The sequence below is a fragment of the Bufo bufo genome, chromosome 6 (assembly GCF_905171765.1).
Source record: "Bufo bufo chromosome 6, aBufBuf1.1, whole genome shotgun sequence".
Taxonomy (NCBI): Eukaryota; Metazoa; Chordata; class Amphibia; order Anura; family Bufonidae; genus Bufo; species Bufo bufo.
The window spans coordinates 354,252,601-354,267,230 of NC_053394.1; the positions used below are offsets into that span (position 1 = coordinate 354,252,601).

General features: G+C 44.0%; 1 protein-coding gene across 2 annotated transcripts in view; it reads right to left on the reverse strand.

Annotated features, from left to right (window-relative positions):
• Window positions 1-6,518: 6,518 nt before the first annotated feature.
• MFSD11 (major facilitator superfamily domain containing 11) overlaps window positions 6,519-14,630 on the reverse strand; it is a 73,894-nt gene continuing 65,782 nt past the window's right edge. Inside the window, exons 13-15 of one of the 2 annotated variants that reach the window (XR_005779588.1) lie at window positions 11,589-11,724; window positions 7,991-9,204; window positions 6,519-7,955 (exon numbers count right to left, since the gene is read on the reverse strand). Coding sequence is in view for 1 of the 2 variants with exons in the window: in XM_040435592.1 (XP_040291526.1) it covers window positions 9,040-9,204; window positions 11,589-11,724 (301 nt within the window). In the remaining variant the exon portion in view is untranslated. Of the gene's footprint in view, window positions 9,205-11,588; window positions 11,725-14,630 lie in introns of both variants that reach the window. The other variant, XM_040435592.1, reaches the window with a different exon arrangement.

Below are 14,630 nucleotides of genomic sequence, written 5' to 3' on the forward strand. Positions count from 1 at the left end.
GTCCCTTTTAAGTGTACTGCCCTGATCGATGGAAGGAAATTTTCTGCCAGCTCGAAAATTTCTTTGGTCAGAGACATCAGGTCTAGGGATCTGGTCCCCCCCTGACGATTGATGTGAGCCACTGCAGTCATGTTGTCTGAATAGATCAAGATATTTCTGCCTTTTAAGAGGTGTTAGCACCTCTTCAAGGCCATGAGAATAGCTAGAAGTTCTTTGAAGTTGTGAGACTTGGAGACTATTTCCTGATTCCATTGTCCCTGCAGAAGTAGTGAATCTGTGTGGGCTCCCCAACCCCAAGGACTTGCATCTGTAGTCAGAGTTAGGGGATCCTTCCTCAACCAAGGGACTCCTTTTTGAAGGTTGGAAGGCACCGTCCACCATTCTAAGTCTTTTAACGTTTGAGGTGAAAGGAAAAAGAGAGAATCCAAGGATTGGGGATCCTTGTCTCAAACCTCCAGGATCTGCCACTGTAGTGACCTTGAGTGGAAGTGGGCCCATTCTACTCCTGGGATTGTGGCCGTCATCAGGCCTAGAACTGACATCGCTTCTCTTAAGGAGATGGAGTGGCGAGCTATAAAGGTCTTGAACCCTGGAGACTAGCAGAGATATTTTTTGTGGTGGAAGAAAACACATTTGTTTCTGGGAGTCCAGGAGTAGCCCCAGAAAGGTGCATAACTGGTTTGGCACAAGACTGGATTTCTGGAGATTTAATTCCCAACCCAGTTTTTCTAGAACCTCCCTGAACCAGGAAATCTGACTGATTAACTGGTCTGTTCCTGAGAGAGAAGGAGAAAATCGTCTAGATAGGGAATGACAACCAAATCCCTCTCTCTCAGATAAGCCATCATTTCCGCTATTATTTTTGTGAAAAGTCTGGGTGCCTGGGGATAACCCAAACAGCAGGGCCTGAAACTGTACATGTAGGAGTCTGTCTGGAAACTGAACTGCTACTCTTAAGTATTTCTGGTGATTGGGATGGATTGGTACATGGTAGTAAGCGTCCCTGAGATCCAGGGTTGCCATGCAGCAGCCTGGGAATAGATTTGGAATTATAGAACTGATGGTCTCCATACGAAATTTCTCGTACACCAGGTATTTGTTGAGCAGTTTCAGGTTTATTATGGTACGGTAGGTGCCGTTTGGCTTTATTACAAGAAAAAGCGTTGAGTAAAAGCCCCTCCCCCACTCTTGAGCTGGAACCTCCCGCAGGACCTTCTTCTTTAACAAATCCGAAATCTCCAGACGCAACGCTTCCAGCTTCTCTGGGCTGGAGCGATAGTCCGTCAAGACAAACCTTTCTGGAAGAGTTTTCAGGAAGTTTAAGCAATAGCCTTCTGAAATAATTGAAAGAATCCAGGGGCTGTTCGAGATCCTCTGCCATTGCTCTGCGAAGAGGGAGAGCAGACCTCCTACCGGGGATCTGGCGTCATTGTTGAGGCTTTTTTTGAGGCCTCTCCACCTGAAAAAAGAAATCCCTTGTTTCTTCTAGCCGCATTACCAGGCTGTCTGGGAGCTTCTCTTCTCTTAAAATTGAATCTGGTCGTCTGAGAGCGAAAAGGTTTCTTAGGGGGCTGCTGATATGTAGAAGGAAACCCCTTTTTTTCTGTCAGAAGCTTTCTCCAGTAAATCATCTAATGTTGGCCCAAAGAGGAATTCACCCTGACAGGGAATGGCACATAACTTCGCTTTAGAAACCGAATCTCCTCTCCAATCCTTAAGCCAAATAGCCCTCCGGGCAGAATTTGAAAGAGCAGCGGCTCTCGCAGATAGCTTCAGAGAATCTACTGAGGCATCCGCTAGAAAATCGATGGCACTATAAAAGGGTTGGAAATGAGGCAAGCAACTGCTCCACAGGTACCCCTTTCTTTATCTGCTCCTCCAATTCGTTCATCCAGACTCTTAATGATCTGGCCACTGAGGTGGCGGCTATGGCGGGTCTGAATGAGCCCGCCGTCGCTTCCCAATTCTTTTTCAAATACACGGCCCTTCTGTCCATCGGATCCTTAAGTGTACCTGAATCTTCGAATGGAAGGGCTGCCTTTTTAGAGATTTTTGCTAGTGGGGCATCCAGTTTTGGAGCTCTATCCCAAACCGCTGAAGCCATATCTTCAAAAGGGATACTTCCGCTTTAGGGCAGATGGTACAAAAAACTTTCTGTCTGGCCTACTCCATTCATTTTTAATTACAGAAGTTATATTCTCGTGAACATCAAAACACTTCAACTTCCTAGGACCCAGGCCCTCAAACATAGTATCCCTCATAGACTGAGGTTCTGACTGATCATCAAGTCCCATGGTCGCCCTGATGATCCTGACTAGGGAATTAATGTTTTCTGATAGGAACAGAGGTCTCCCCGCCATTTGCTCATCCTGGGAGTGATCCGAGGACGGTAGCTCTCCCTCCTCCTCTAACCCCGATAACCACTCTTGATCACTTGAAAGGGGAATGGAGGCAGCAGCAGAAGTGCTGGGGCGATTTTCAAGCAGGTTACTCAAGGATTCTCTCACTGATTCCTTGACCTCGTCCTTGATAATTTGTTTTAGGCTTGATAAGAGAGAAGGGGCCTCATCCTCCAATAATTTGCCCATGCAGGCCTGGCAGGCAGGTTTACCCCAACCGGACGGTAGCCTTCTCTTACAAACTGCGCAGCCCTTCTCCTTGGATCTTGACACCCTTCTCTCTTTGGAAGTCTAGGCACACAGAATAAAAAACTCCCATCAGGTTAAATGTAATATATGAAGATTGCAGGGTATTCAACCCTCTTACCCCCACCGGTACCAGAGATTTGTTGGTGGTTTCAGTGGGTTCAACGCGCTGTGTGGGCTCCATTTTCTGCCCTTGGCTTCCCTCCATGGAGATCACTGCAGGCCCCAACACCAGCCTGCAGCGAGAGCTGGCTGGATTGAAACTTTGCCGGGCGCGTACCGACACCTCCCCCCTTCCGGCCTTAGGCACGCCCCCTCCCACTGCTCATACCGGAAGCTTAGGATTCGGCGCTGACATGACATCAGCGCCGACCCGCTCACCCGGAAGTGACGACGTCGCGCCCCGCGCGAACGCCGAATCGCAGCCGAACTTACGGCACGGCCGCAGAGGTTCGCCGTGCAGGGGACACCAAAGCAACCCCGACGGGGGAGTGACCGGAGCGAGGGGGAGTCCAGAGATCCAGGCTTCAGCAGCGGCTTCCAGAGAAGACTTATGCCGCTCGGGTAGGCCCTCCTCCCACGGGTAATCACCAGGGGCTCCCGCAGCTCAATCCTTTTAGCGTGCTGTGCATCCACCCTGTCCCTTAGGACAGGAAACAGAACTGGCATGATGGGGGTAGTACTTCCCTTTTAAAGAGGCTGTGCTTCCTGTTTCTTGTCCTGAAGAGAGGGGCGGATGCTATCCATGGGTGCTGTCATAGGCGAGGGGAGGGGGGAAACTCTCAGGCTATGAGCTGAGCGCTGCGATTGGCCAGCGCTACAGCATGGGAGAAAGAGACGCCGGCAGGTTCCCTTGGGTGGAGCCTAACATGTGAAGATACCGGAGGCTATACCGGTCGAACGGAGCAGCGCCCAGGGATAATAGTAAGTGCAGGGGGATCCCTGGGCACCACTCTACATGTCTGTATAGTTAGTTTACTTTTTTTTTTATCTAGTGAAAGGTCCTCTTTAAAGGGTGAATACCAGAGGACTGTCAGGATAACTCCTTTAACCAAATCAGTTTGTTAACACAGTGGTTCCACACCCACTGCCAGATATGAGACTTCCATTTTTCTATTTCAATACCTGAAAACAAAAGCAAAGTTTTGTTACTGATGTCAACCTAGCTTAATATAGTCCATTTTCCCTCTATTTACATAGTTTTTCCATGTCCAGTCCAGAACAGTAATGGAACTGTCCAGAAAACTCATTGATCACAGACATTTAACATTCATTGCGACCACAGCACCTGAGAGGCCTTTTCATCGGAGCTCTCTGCTTGCGGTTTGTTTGCTATGGGAGCCTCTCACCTAAGAGGGCCCGTCTCTCTGCCTCATAAAACACCAGTATTATTCATGGTAGGTGGGGGGCATTCATGTTATTCAACGAGTCTGGATGATTTCATGTACAGTCAACATTTTCTGCATAGCTTCTGGGTACGTTTTCTGCAGCGCCCCATGATGGGTGGTACTGAAGTGCGTCCTTTACCTATATCGCCTCAGATAACTTTATTTAAATTGAGAAAGAACAGAGAAAAAGGAACTTGAAAGGACATTGATCATTAATAATTTATATTAGTCTGCTTCTCATTATAACCACCGTGTTCAGCAATCCGCAGGTCTGAATAATATTCCGGATCTTAGCTTTGTATGAAGTGAATTTCATTTCCCATTTCCCAGCGTTTGCTGTTCTCTGTGTAGATTTATGAAAATGTTGGTTTAGCTCTAAAGACTCCCAGATGAGCTGCAAAATGGGGGTTTTATAAAGAGCGCTCCTATCCATTTATTTCTTGGGACAAGACCACAAACAAGTCCAGGGTGCCATGATGGTTCTGGTTATGCTCTGCCAATGGCTGCAGCTTCCATCCCCACGTGGGCACAGTAGACATGTCAAACCTGGAAGCCTTGGATGGGATATTGTGTAACACAGGAAAGAAGCTATTTAGAAGACCGTGTGATTGGGCTCATAGAAATCACTTCTGTAAAGTGGCGGCCAATGCATCTGCCATGTGAAGAAATTCATGCATCGTAAAACATCAAACTGTGAATGCTGCTGATACAATCTCCTGCTCATTACAGCAGAATCCGCTCCATCTACGGTATTAGAAAAGGTTTTCCATATAAAAGTTGGCCAAACACATTGGTTGTGGTCAAATGGGTCAACAATCTCATGTATAGGGGGAAATATCAAACTCCACCTCCACAACGGATGCTGAAAAAACAAGGTACCAAGCATATTGGATTTCAGTATTCTTGAAAAAATAAATAAAAATAATTTTATTCCAGCATAAAAACCTACAAAAATGTACTAAGCTTTGGCTTAGCTGAAGTTATGCCAGAATTTTTTTTTTTTTTTTGAGGATACGATTTTTGCAAGGATCTTCTAGTAACAGGTTTGGACTGACCTAGTTAGAAGGGCTCTTACTTTCCTTTGGGTGGGATGCTCGTTGGTGGTTCCATCTTCCAATTTTTATAATGCCTCCCAAAATGCCCTGACCCCTCATACAGGTTATACTTACCATGCTCCCTGGCACCCGCGTCGCTTCTGAATGCCGCCCGGCTGCCACTGCATTAAAACATCCAGCAAAGGAAGGGGGGTTGGGTGGTGCAGCCAATATCAGGCCGCGACAGGGACAAGCCTCCCGAGCATTGTGGATGTTTTGATCTGTGCGACAGGGAGATGCAGTGGCAGCCGTGCGGGCATCAGAAGTGACGTGGGGAGCGGGGTAAGTATAACCTGTATAAGGTGCCCGGGCATTTTGGGGAGCATTATAGGGGTTGCATAAGCCCTTTAAGTATGTCCAATCCTAAACCCTGGCTTATTCCAATCTTGCCACTGAAATAAACAAACATGTGGTGTCCCGAGAAATAGCTTGTCCAGCCTTAGTTATGTCATGAGTAAGGCCAGCTTAAAGGGGTTGTCTCAATTCAGCAAATGACATTTATCATGTAGAGAAAGTGAATACAAGGCACTTACTAATGTATTGTGATCGTCCATATTGCCTCCTTTGCTGGCTGGATTCATTTTTCCATCACATTATACACTGCTGATATCCAGGGGTTACGACTAGGGATGAGTAAAATTGACTTCGGATGGTACATCCGAAGTCTATTTGCAAAAAAATTTGTTGTAATACTTTACGGAGTTCCTGCTCTGCACAGTATTAGAATGTATTGGCTCCGATGAGGCAAAGTTATTACTTCGCAAAGTCGCGCAAGACTTCGTGTAATAACTTCGGGAATTATTACTGTAATAAAACCTTGGTACTGAACTCTGGTTCGGTTCCTAGTGGTACCTTGGGCAAATGCAGACAATGGCAAATGCAGACCACGGACACTGAAGTCAATGGGTCCACACAAAAAGAAATGGATGTAACACAGACTTCATCCATATTTTGTGGACCTCAAAATACATAGTCGTGTGAATGACCCCTTATAGTGTGATCATTTACTGCAGTAGTTCTGCCTAGCATTAGTGGAGAACACGGGCACCATTTATGGATGATGTGCTGCCGCTGAGGAATTCCGTGGGTCAGCCTCGGATTCCTCTGCCAATACACCTCAGGTTTTTCCAACATGTCCTCTACTGGGTGTGGACATTCCCCAATAGTGCCCACACGGGACAAGGGACAGCGTCTTACAAGCTACAGCTCCATATAACCAGCCATTCTTCCGCTACAGTAAACCTGACGTCAATTAGCTTTAAATTAATTTGGTTAAGGACTCTTAAAACTTTAATGAGCTGCTTGTTGTTGTTGCCGTGAAGTGGGCGTCTCACTGCGCTGCGCAAATGATCTCCACCAGAGAGGTTACAGAAGACAATACTTTCTTCCCAGTAAATAAAAATAGCTTTTAATTTTTTTTCCAATTGTGATCAAGATGTCAGAGGAGAATCTGATTGAATCCAGATTCATACATAATTCATCTGTAGATGGTATCAATAGCTATTACCAAGTCTCTCTTCCCTGTCACGTCCCGGAGATGATGGCTTTAGCTTCAAGAGCATCACGATTTATCTCCTCAGGTGTTGAGCGGTTTTCTATATTTTGCCCATGGCACGGATGGGAGATAAGCAATGTCATGGATCTGACGTGGCTTTCAAATGAACCGCCTCCAGCAAGGAATATAGGCAAGAGGAAAACAATTGTAAAATGGCTGGAGAAGGAACAGAAAAAAATGCAACTTTTTCTGCTGTGCCTACTGTTGTCACCATGCCACTGGCCACCGGAGCCTGGAGTCACCCACAGCTCAACTATGGAAACAACGCGAAAACCTCTTCAGTTTAAAAAGACCTGAGTGCATACATAAGACTGAACCTGTGGCTACCATCACTAATATTGTACTATGTCTAAAAATGAAAAAATTTTAAGGAATGCTCCAGGCAAAGCGGGGAAAATTTAAGAATGTGACTTAGCCAAGATCTTGTAAAATGCCCTAAAATTTGCAAGATAATGTAAAGTTAAAGACCTAGTTATGAAGCAAATGCACCTAAAAGAATAAACCACCGCACCCGTTTCGGGTGTCCAGCTTGACAAATGGGTTGTGGCTTAAGATGCAACAACATTTGGCAAAATTTTGGCACAAAGTAAGCCAACAGGTAACGCAAAGTCATACAACAGTGTCTAGTCACACAGCAAATTTATCATCTGGCCTGAGCCACTGCTATAAATCTGGCACGTCTCTAGACAGTCTATGTTTATGGCATCTACATTTTGTCTGCCCCAAAGGGTAATGCCCAGTGCCGGCCTGAGAGAGGGGCAGGGCATGACTTCCTGTGGTGTCCTAAGAATGCACTCCCCCCCCAGGCAATGTATTAGGCATTACACACTGCTTTGCTTGGAGTGCTCCTTTAAAGAACATTTACATATAAAATAACACCAGTAAACATGGATCTTATATGTCCTCGTCCGTCAAGTTGGTGATCATTCACTTCAGTCCGACGATTCTGGGAAACACAAGTGATAACCAATGTATTACAGCTCAGACATGAGTCGTCACTCAGATTTCCCAGGTTCACCCCTTCAATTTATAGGGCTCTGTTGTGAGATCCACAAAAGACAAAAATTCTGGCCTGTGTGTGGACCTAACCTATTTTGCATTGGGCTGAGGAGCTTCAGTTTACACCTCTGCATTTTTAAAGGTTCACTGAGCTTTCAAAAACTTTTGATATATGTCATAATAAATATGTCAAAGGTTTTGATCGGTGGGGGTCCGAGTGATGAGACGGCCACTGATCGCTAGACCGAGAAGAGAGAAGTCCTCACATAGCATTCTCTCCTCGCTGCAGGAGACAGAATTAAGACAGACCCATAAACTTTCTATTGAGCCCATTCCTTCCAGCAACAGAGAGCTATGCGAGCGCGTCTCTCTCCTCTTTCTAGCGATCGGTGGGGGTCTCAGAATCAGACCTTCCACCGATCAAACCTTTGATATGACATCAAAAGTTTTAGAAAGCTCAGTGACCCTTTAAAAATGCAGAGGCGTAAACTGAAGCTCCTCAGCAAAATGTCCAATCTGTCAGGTGCACACACACGTGTCCGAATTTTTTTTCTGTGGATCTCGCAGAGATGGGGTGAAATAAGCCGTGAAAAATCAGCAAAAAAAAATCTGACACAACTGACATGCTTGATTTTCCACAGTAAAATGTGGATGGGTCAAAATGCCATATGTTGCAAAAGTGTGGCAAATCCAGAATGTACCTTGAGCACTTTTGATACCATGTGGCAGTAGGGCCCCCCTCAGGCTACAGAAGGCAACCTTTCAGGCCCCTATATCTATATGCCATAGCATTTTTCAGGGGTCAGAGGAAAAGTGAAGGAGTAAAATGCTCTTTAAAGGTGATGAGCGCTTACGTAGCAATGCTCATATGGCACCATGAAAAATGTAAAACCGGCGATGATTTCTGTGCACAATGACTTGTAGACCCATTATGATCCCCACAGTAGAAACTTTAGGTGTAATTCTTAAAAACCGCAACCAAAAAAAAATAAAAATAATTAAAACGGCACAACATAAAAGCGCTGGGAGTGTGAAGAAGTGAATCGCATTCAGCGGCTAGAGAATTGTAATCACCATGTCTAGTGAACCGTCCAGATCCTGTAATTGTCATGCAACTGTAATTAGTGCAGAAGACAGCGAGCCAAGGAATTTAGCAGCTATTGTCCTGGCAGTGTCTAACAAGCACCGCCTTTTATTTGCCCCAAATGTCACTTGGGAGAAAGTGCATTGTGGTCAAGTTGTCCCAAATTTTTACACCGGCTCCAGGGAATGCCCTGCGGCCAGCGCAGATCTCAGTGTTTCGAATCATAACCTCTGGCACCCTCTGAAACAGCGGCTGTGGAACAGGAATCTCATCATCAAATGCTGCCATAGCGAGTCTCCTGAGGGTCCAAACTGACCACTGCCCATTCCACGAAGAAAAAGGAGATGGTGCCAAAGAATCCAAAGATCACCATGACTAACAGCTGCCACTGCAGGAGGAGGTAGTTGCTGTAGAAGAAGGCGACAGCTGCGCTGATGGACTGGAAAGAAGAAGGAGAGCATATTATACACATGGGTTGTTAAAAGGCATCTGTTTGCTTTGAATCACTTAGAAAAAGTCTAAAAATAAGACCAGCCAAAAAATCATTAGCGGATACAGGATAATCAGAATTAAATAGCGATTTGCTGATTACTAAGGTCATAACGCAGCATGCTGGAGTGACTGCTCACCTACAAGCCAGAGATAGTCCATCTCTAGGCATTTCACTAGACCCTGGCAGCATATGACGCCATATAGTGACTGGCATGAGCTAACAGTCAGCAGATCCACTAACAAAATTGGCAGGCCCCAGCCGTCATCCATCAGGAGAAACTAAGAAAGGATGGTTTGGTTTTTCTTGTTCATGTATGGTACATGCATAGTAAGCTTAAAGGCTATGTACACCTTCGGGGGCAATTTTCTATAATTGCATTTTACTCATTTTGGGCTAAAAATCATTTTTTTACTTTGTCTTTATTAAAAAATATTGAGCTGTTCTGTCACAAAGGGTTAACTGTCATCTAGCTGTGTGTATAGTACCTTACTTTCACTTTCTGCTGGTCAAGTAATAAACCTTACAGTATCTCTAAATTACTATGGGGTCATAAACACTTATTTAAGCCATATTTTTATCAATAAGTTAAGGATTGAGCTTCATGAGTGTTTATAATGTCAAAGGGCAGAGATAAGGAGCCTGTCAGCTGAGCTGCATGACCGAAAGAGTAAAAATACAGATCCTGCTACTAGAGCATCTCAGCTCTGTACAGAGAAAAAGACTTCATATTTTTTATAAAATTATTTTTACCTCACAATGAGTAAATGGAATAAAACAGAAAAATTGCCCCCAAAAGGTGTACATAGCCATTAAAGGGGTTGCCCAGGATTCCCTTCCATTTTAAATCCCCCTTTCCCTGGTGGACCTGTGAATGGAAGCATACTTGTCTGATCCTGGCTGCTTGGTTCTGACTTAACTGTCTGTTATCTGCTGCAGCCAATGACTGGCCACAGCAGTGAAGTGTCCCCAAGTGGCACATCACAGTGTTCACCTGCCACAGAAGTGAATAGGAGCTACAGAAACAATGTACCACGTTGCATGACAAGCTTGGCTGTCCTGTAATTCCAACCACTTCTGGATGCCACATATGATGGGTATGTCCTATGGGAATACACCTTTAAGGCTAGGGATTGATAACCGTGATGCCAAAGGTTCAGTCGATTCCCAATCTCAAGTTTATTTTTTTACCCTCCTTTCAAACCAATGGAAATATTGCATATCAGTAACTATTTCCAATGACTTGTAGAGTATGGATGCCAAAGTTCCCAGACAGTCCCAGACCTAGTCTTGTCCAACCATGAATGAAATAAATATAAAACTAGGAGACTGATGATCCAGATCTAGGGTCTGGTCTCAATTAATTTCTCTCTACCAAATAGGACCAGGACCAAATATGTTCAAGACACCTTTCTACAGAACGCAAGGTCACTGCTTTCTATTAGGCTTCTTAAAGGAAACCCGTCACCTTGGTTTCCCTCCTAAAACTGCTCACTCATTGAGCAGCTGGAAATATAAAGGTGGACCTACTAATCCCATATAATAATGCACATGACCTTTACACACCTGACATATGTCCAATGGGGCCAGGAAGAGCCCGCCAAACTCATGAGCTTCTCATACAATCCAGCCTGTTGACTAAAGTGCCAGATCTTAACAGCCTCCTGGATGTTCTCCATGAAATTAACTGGCTGAAGTACACAAGAGGCTCATAAATATGGCCAACTTTTCCTGGTCCTGAAGTGACCAACGAACACATCTCAGGTCATGGGAAAACTTTATAATGTAAATCGCATCATTATATGAGATCAATGATTTGCATGTCTTCCCGGTGTGTACAGTACATGGCAGAATGTTTAGAGGGGCGAAAGATCATAGGTTTCTTTTAAAAGGGTGGCCCACAGGACAGGGGATAAGTGTCTGATCGGCATGGGTTTGACTGCTGGGGCCCAGGATGATCATGAAAATGGGGACCTGTGTACCCCAGTTTGAAAGGAGCAGCAGTCATGCATGTGCTTTGCAGCAGGAAATAACTGAGTGCTTGCATTCTGCTGTCTCCGACAGTCCATAGAGTTGATAACAGCAGTGGACATGCATGAGCGTCTGTTGCTTTATTCAAATAGGGAAACATTGGGGGACCCAAATGGTCAGACCCCCATCAGACTTTATCCCCCTATCTCATGAATAGCAGGTACGTTGTTGTAATGGGACAGCACCTTTAAAGATTTCTAAATGGTTCATGATTTTTCTAACTGAATGTAAAAATATTCTGCTGCTCAAGCAACGTTAATGCAGATGAAGATGTACTAACTTATATTTTTGCATATTATTACCTGTACAAATTTGAAGATTGCAAAAGCAGGTGCACTGTCGTCTGCATACAAGGTCCCCAAGATGCTGAGGAGCTGGGTGTTGAAACAGCTATCTCCTAAGCCCAGCAGAAAGCTGCAGAACATGGCCAGGGCTTTGCTGGAAGAGAAGAAGAGATGCAAAGCTGACATGTACAGTCATATGATCACATAACCTTCTTCATCCTCTAATAACACTTTTAATGATATTGTGCTTAGAGTTTGCATAGTTTGGAGCTTTTATGGGTTCGCTGCAGAAACTGCTATAATGATGCTGTTTTCCAGCCCAGTCTATGTAGGATTCTGGCTGAAAGCCTAAGTTGTCAAAGTCTTCCTAGAGATGTCTATGAAGAATGTCTGTAGTCATCTCTTAATTTTCAGGGAAGGAAAACAGTGACCCCTACTGTCTGTATGATAATGCTACAACGGGGCCTATAACATCCACAACCAATAGACAAAGAGGTTGTCTCAGGATGACAACCCCTGTCCATGCTCCCTCAGAAAGAGTCACTACGTATGTATGCATGCATGCAATGTTATGAGAATATATAATATAAATATATACACACACACACACACACACAGTACAGACCAAAAGTTTGGACACACCTTCTCATTCAAAGAGTTTTCTTTATTTTCATGACTATGAAGGCATCAAAACTATGAATTAACACATGTGGAATTATATACATAACAAACAAGTGTAAAACAACTGAAAATATGTCATATTTTGGGTTCTTCAAAGTAGCCACCTTTTGCTTTGATTACTGCTTTGCACACTCTTGGCATTCTCTTGATGAGCTTCAAGAGGTAGTCCCCTGAAATGTTTTTCACTTCACAGGTGTGCCTTGTCAGGTTTAATAAGTGGGATTTCTTGCCTTATAAATGGGGTTGGGACCATCAGTTGCGTTGAGGAGAAGTCAGGTGGATACACAGCTGATAGTCCTACTGAATAGACTGTTAGAATTTGTATTATGGCAAGAAAAAAAGCAGCTAAGTAAAGAAAAACGAGTGGCCATCATTACTTTAAGAAATGAAGGTCAGTCAGCCGAAAAATTGGGAAAACTTTGAAAGTAAGGGCTATTTGACCATGAAGGAGAGTGATGGGGTGCTGCGCCAGATGACCTGGCCTCCACAGTCACCGGACCTGAACCCAATCGGGATGGTTTGGGGTGAGCTGGACCGCAGAGTGAAGACAAAAGGGCCAACAAGTGCTAAGCATCTCTGGGAACTCCTTCAAGACTGTTGGAAGACCATTTCAGGGGACTACCTCTTGAAGCTCATCAAGAGAATGCCAAGAGTGTGCAAAGCAGTAATCAAAGCAAAAGGTGGCTACTTTGAAGAACCTAGAATATGACATTTTCAGTTGTTTCACACTTGAAGAAAACTCTTTGAATGAGAAGGTGTGTCCAAACTTTTGGTCTGTACTAATATATATGAATAGGTGTCCACCTATTCACCTGTCCACCTGTACTAATATATATGAATAGGTATCCACATAAATTTTATAGGCTTAAAAAATAAACATGCTACAATATTACATATAAAACATCTCATAAAAACAATTAAAAATATACAGTATATACCGCAAATAGTCAAAGGCACTGAATATCTGGAATTAAATAGTGCTAAAAGTCCCTGGGAGGGGCAATTTTTCAATAGCACTGACACCCTTGAAACGGCTGTTTGGCCGTAGCTGTTTACTGCTAGCTCCAAGTATCCAGAGTCAATTATAATTATAATTTCCACAGTTATTGAGGAGTCGTTAGTATATCCACATTGCAGCACTATTTAGATTTATAATTAAACAAGGTACTTTACCGCTCCTATGATCGGTCCGCTTGTACACCGAGGTTTTCAAGTGTAATGCTCTGTTGTGAGCTGCAAGGACCTTTGGGCGAAGTCTGTATATAAAGTTCCCCACGTTCCTGGATACGTTGTAGCGGCGCCACTTGGTATCACCGCTCTGACCTTCCAGGACCTGTGTGGTGTCCCACGTGGTTTGCTGGACAGGTCAGGTGAGCTGTAATTCCAGGCGGGGTTTTCAAATTTCTTTAGTGCAGATGGTTTGAAGCTTTGAATCCAAGTGTAGATACACAATTGTAGATAGTTCTTCTTAGCAATCCCTCACTGTCATCACCAATCTACAATTGTGTATCTACACTTGGATTCAAAGCTTCAAACCATCTGCACTAAAGAAATTTGAAAACCCCGCCTGGAATTACAGCTCACCTGACCTGTCCAGCAAACCACGTGGGACGCCACACAGGTCCTGGAAGGTCAGAGCGGTGATATCAAGCATTTGGGAGTGCTGAGGGGTAGTGCACCTTTCCAGAAGTGGAACAGTGAGAGAGCCACCATTGTCATAATATATATATATATATATAAAAACAAAAAAGTTCAGTGGCAGCACCGTCAGAGGAAAAGCTATGGGTGCAGCTGGCCCAGTGTGGATAAAGCCAATCCAAATAGATAAAATTGCAAAGAAGGGCAGCACTCCAGAAAGTAAAAGAAGAAAAAACTTTAATTACCCATATGGGACAGGCGACGTTTCGGCTCAATGTGTGAGCCTTTCTCAAGGCTTGAGAAAGGCTCACACATTGAGCCGAAACGTCGCCTGTCCCATATGGGTAATTAAAGTTTTTTCTTCTTTTACTTTCTGGAGTGCTGCCCTTCTTTGCAATTTTATATATATATATATATACACATATATATATATATATATATATATATACACATACATACACATACAGTGGCGGAAATAATTATTTGACCCCTCACTGATTTTGTAAGTTTGTCCAATGACAAAGAAATGAAAAGTCTCAGAACAGTATCATTTCAATGGTAGGTTTATTGTAACAGTGGCAGATAGCACATCAAAAGGAAAATCGAAAAAATAACTTTAAATAAAAGATAGCAACTGATTTGCATTTCATTGAGTGAAATAAGTATTTGAACCCTCTAACAAAAAAAGACTTAATACTTGGTGGAAAAACCCTTGTTTGCAAGCACAGAGGTCAAACGTTT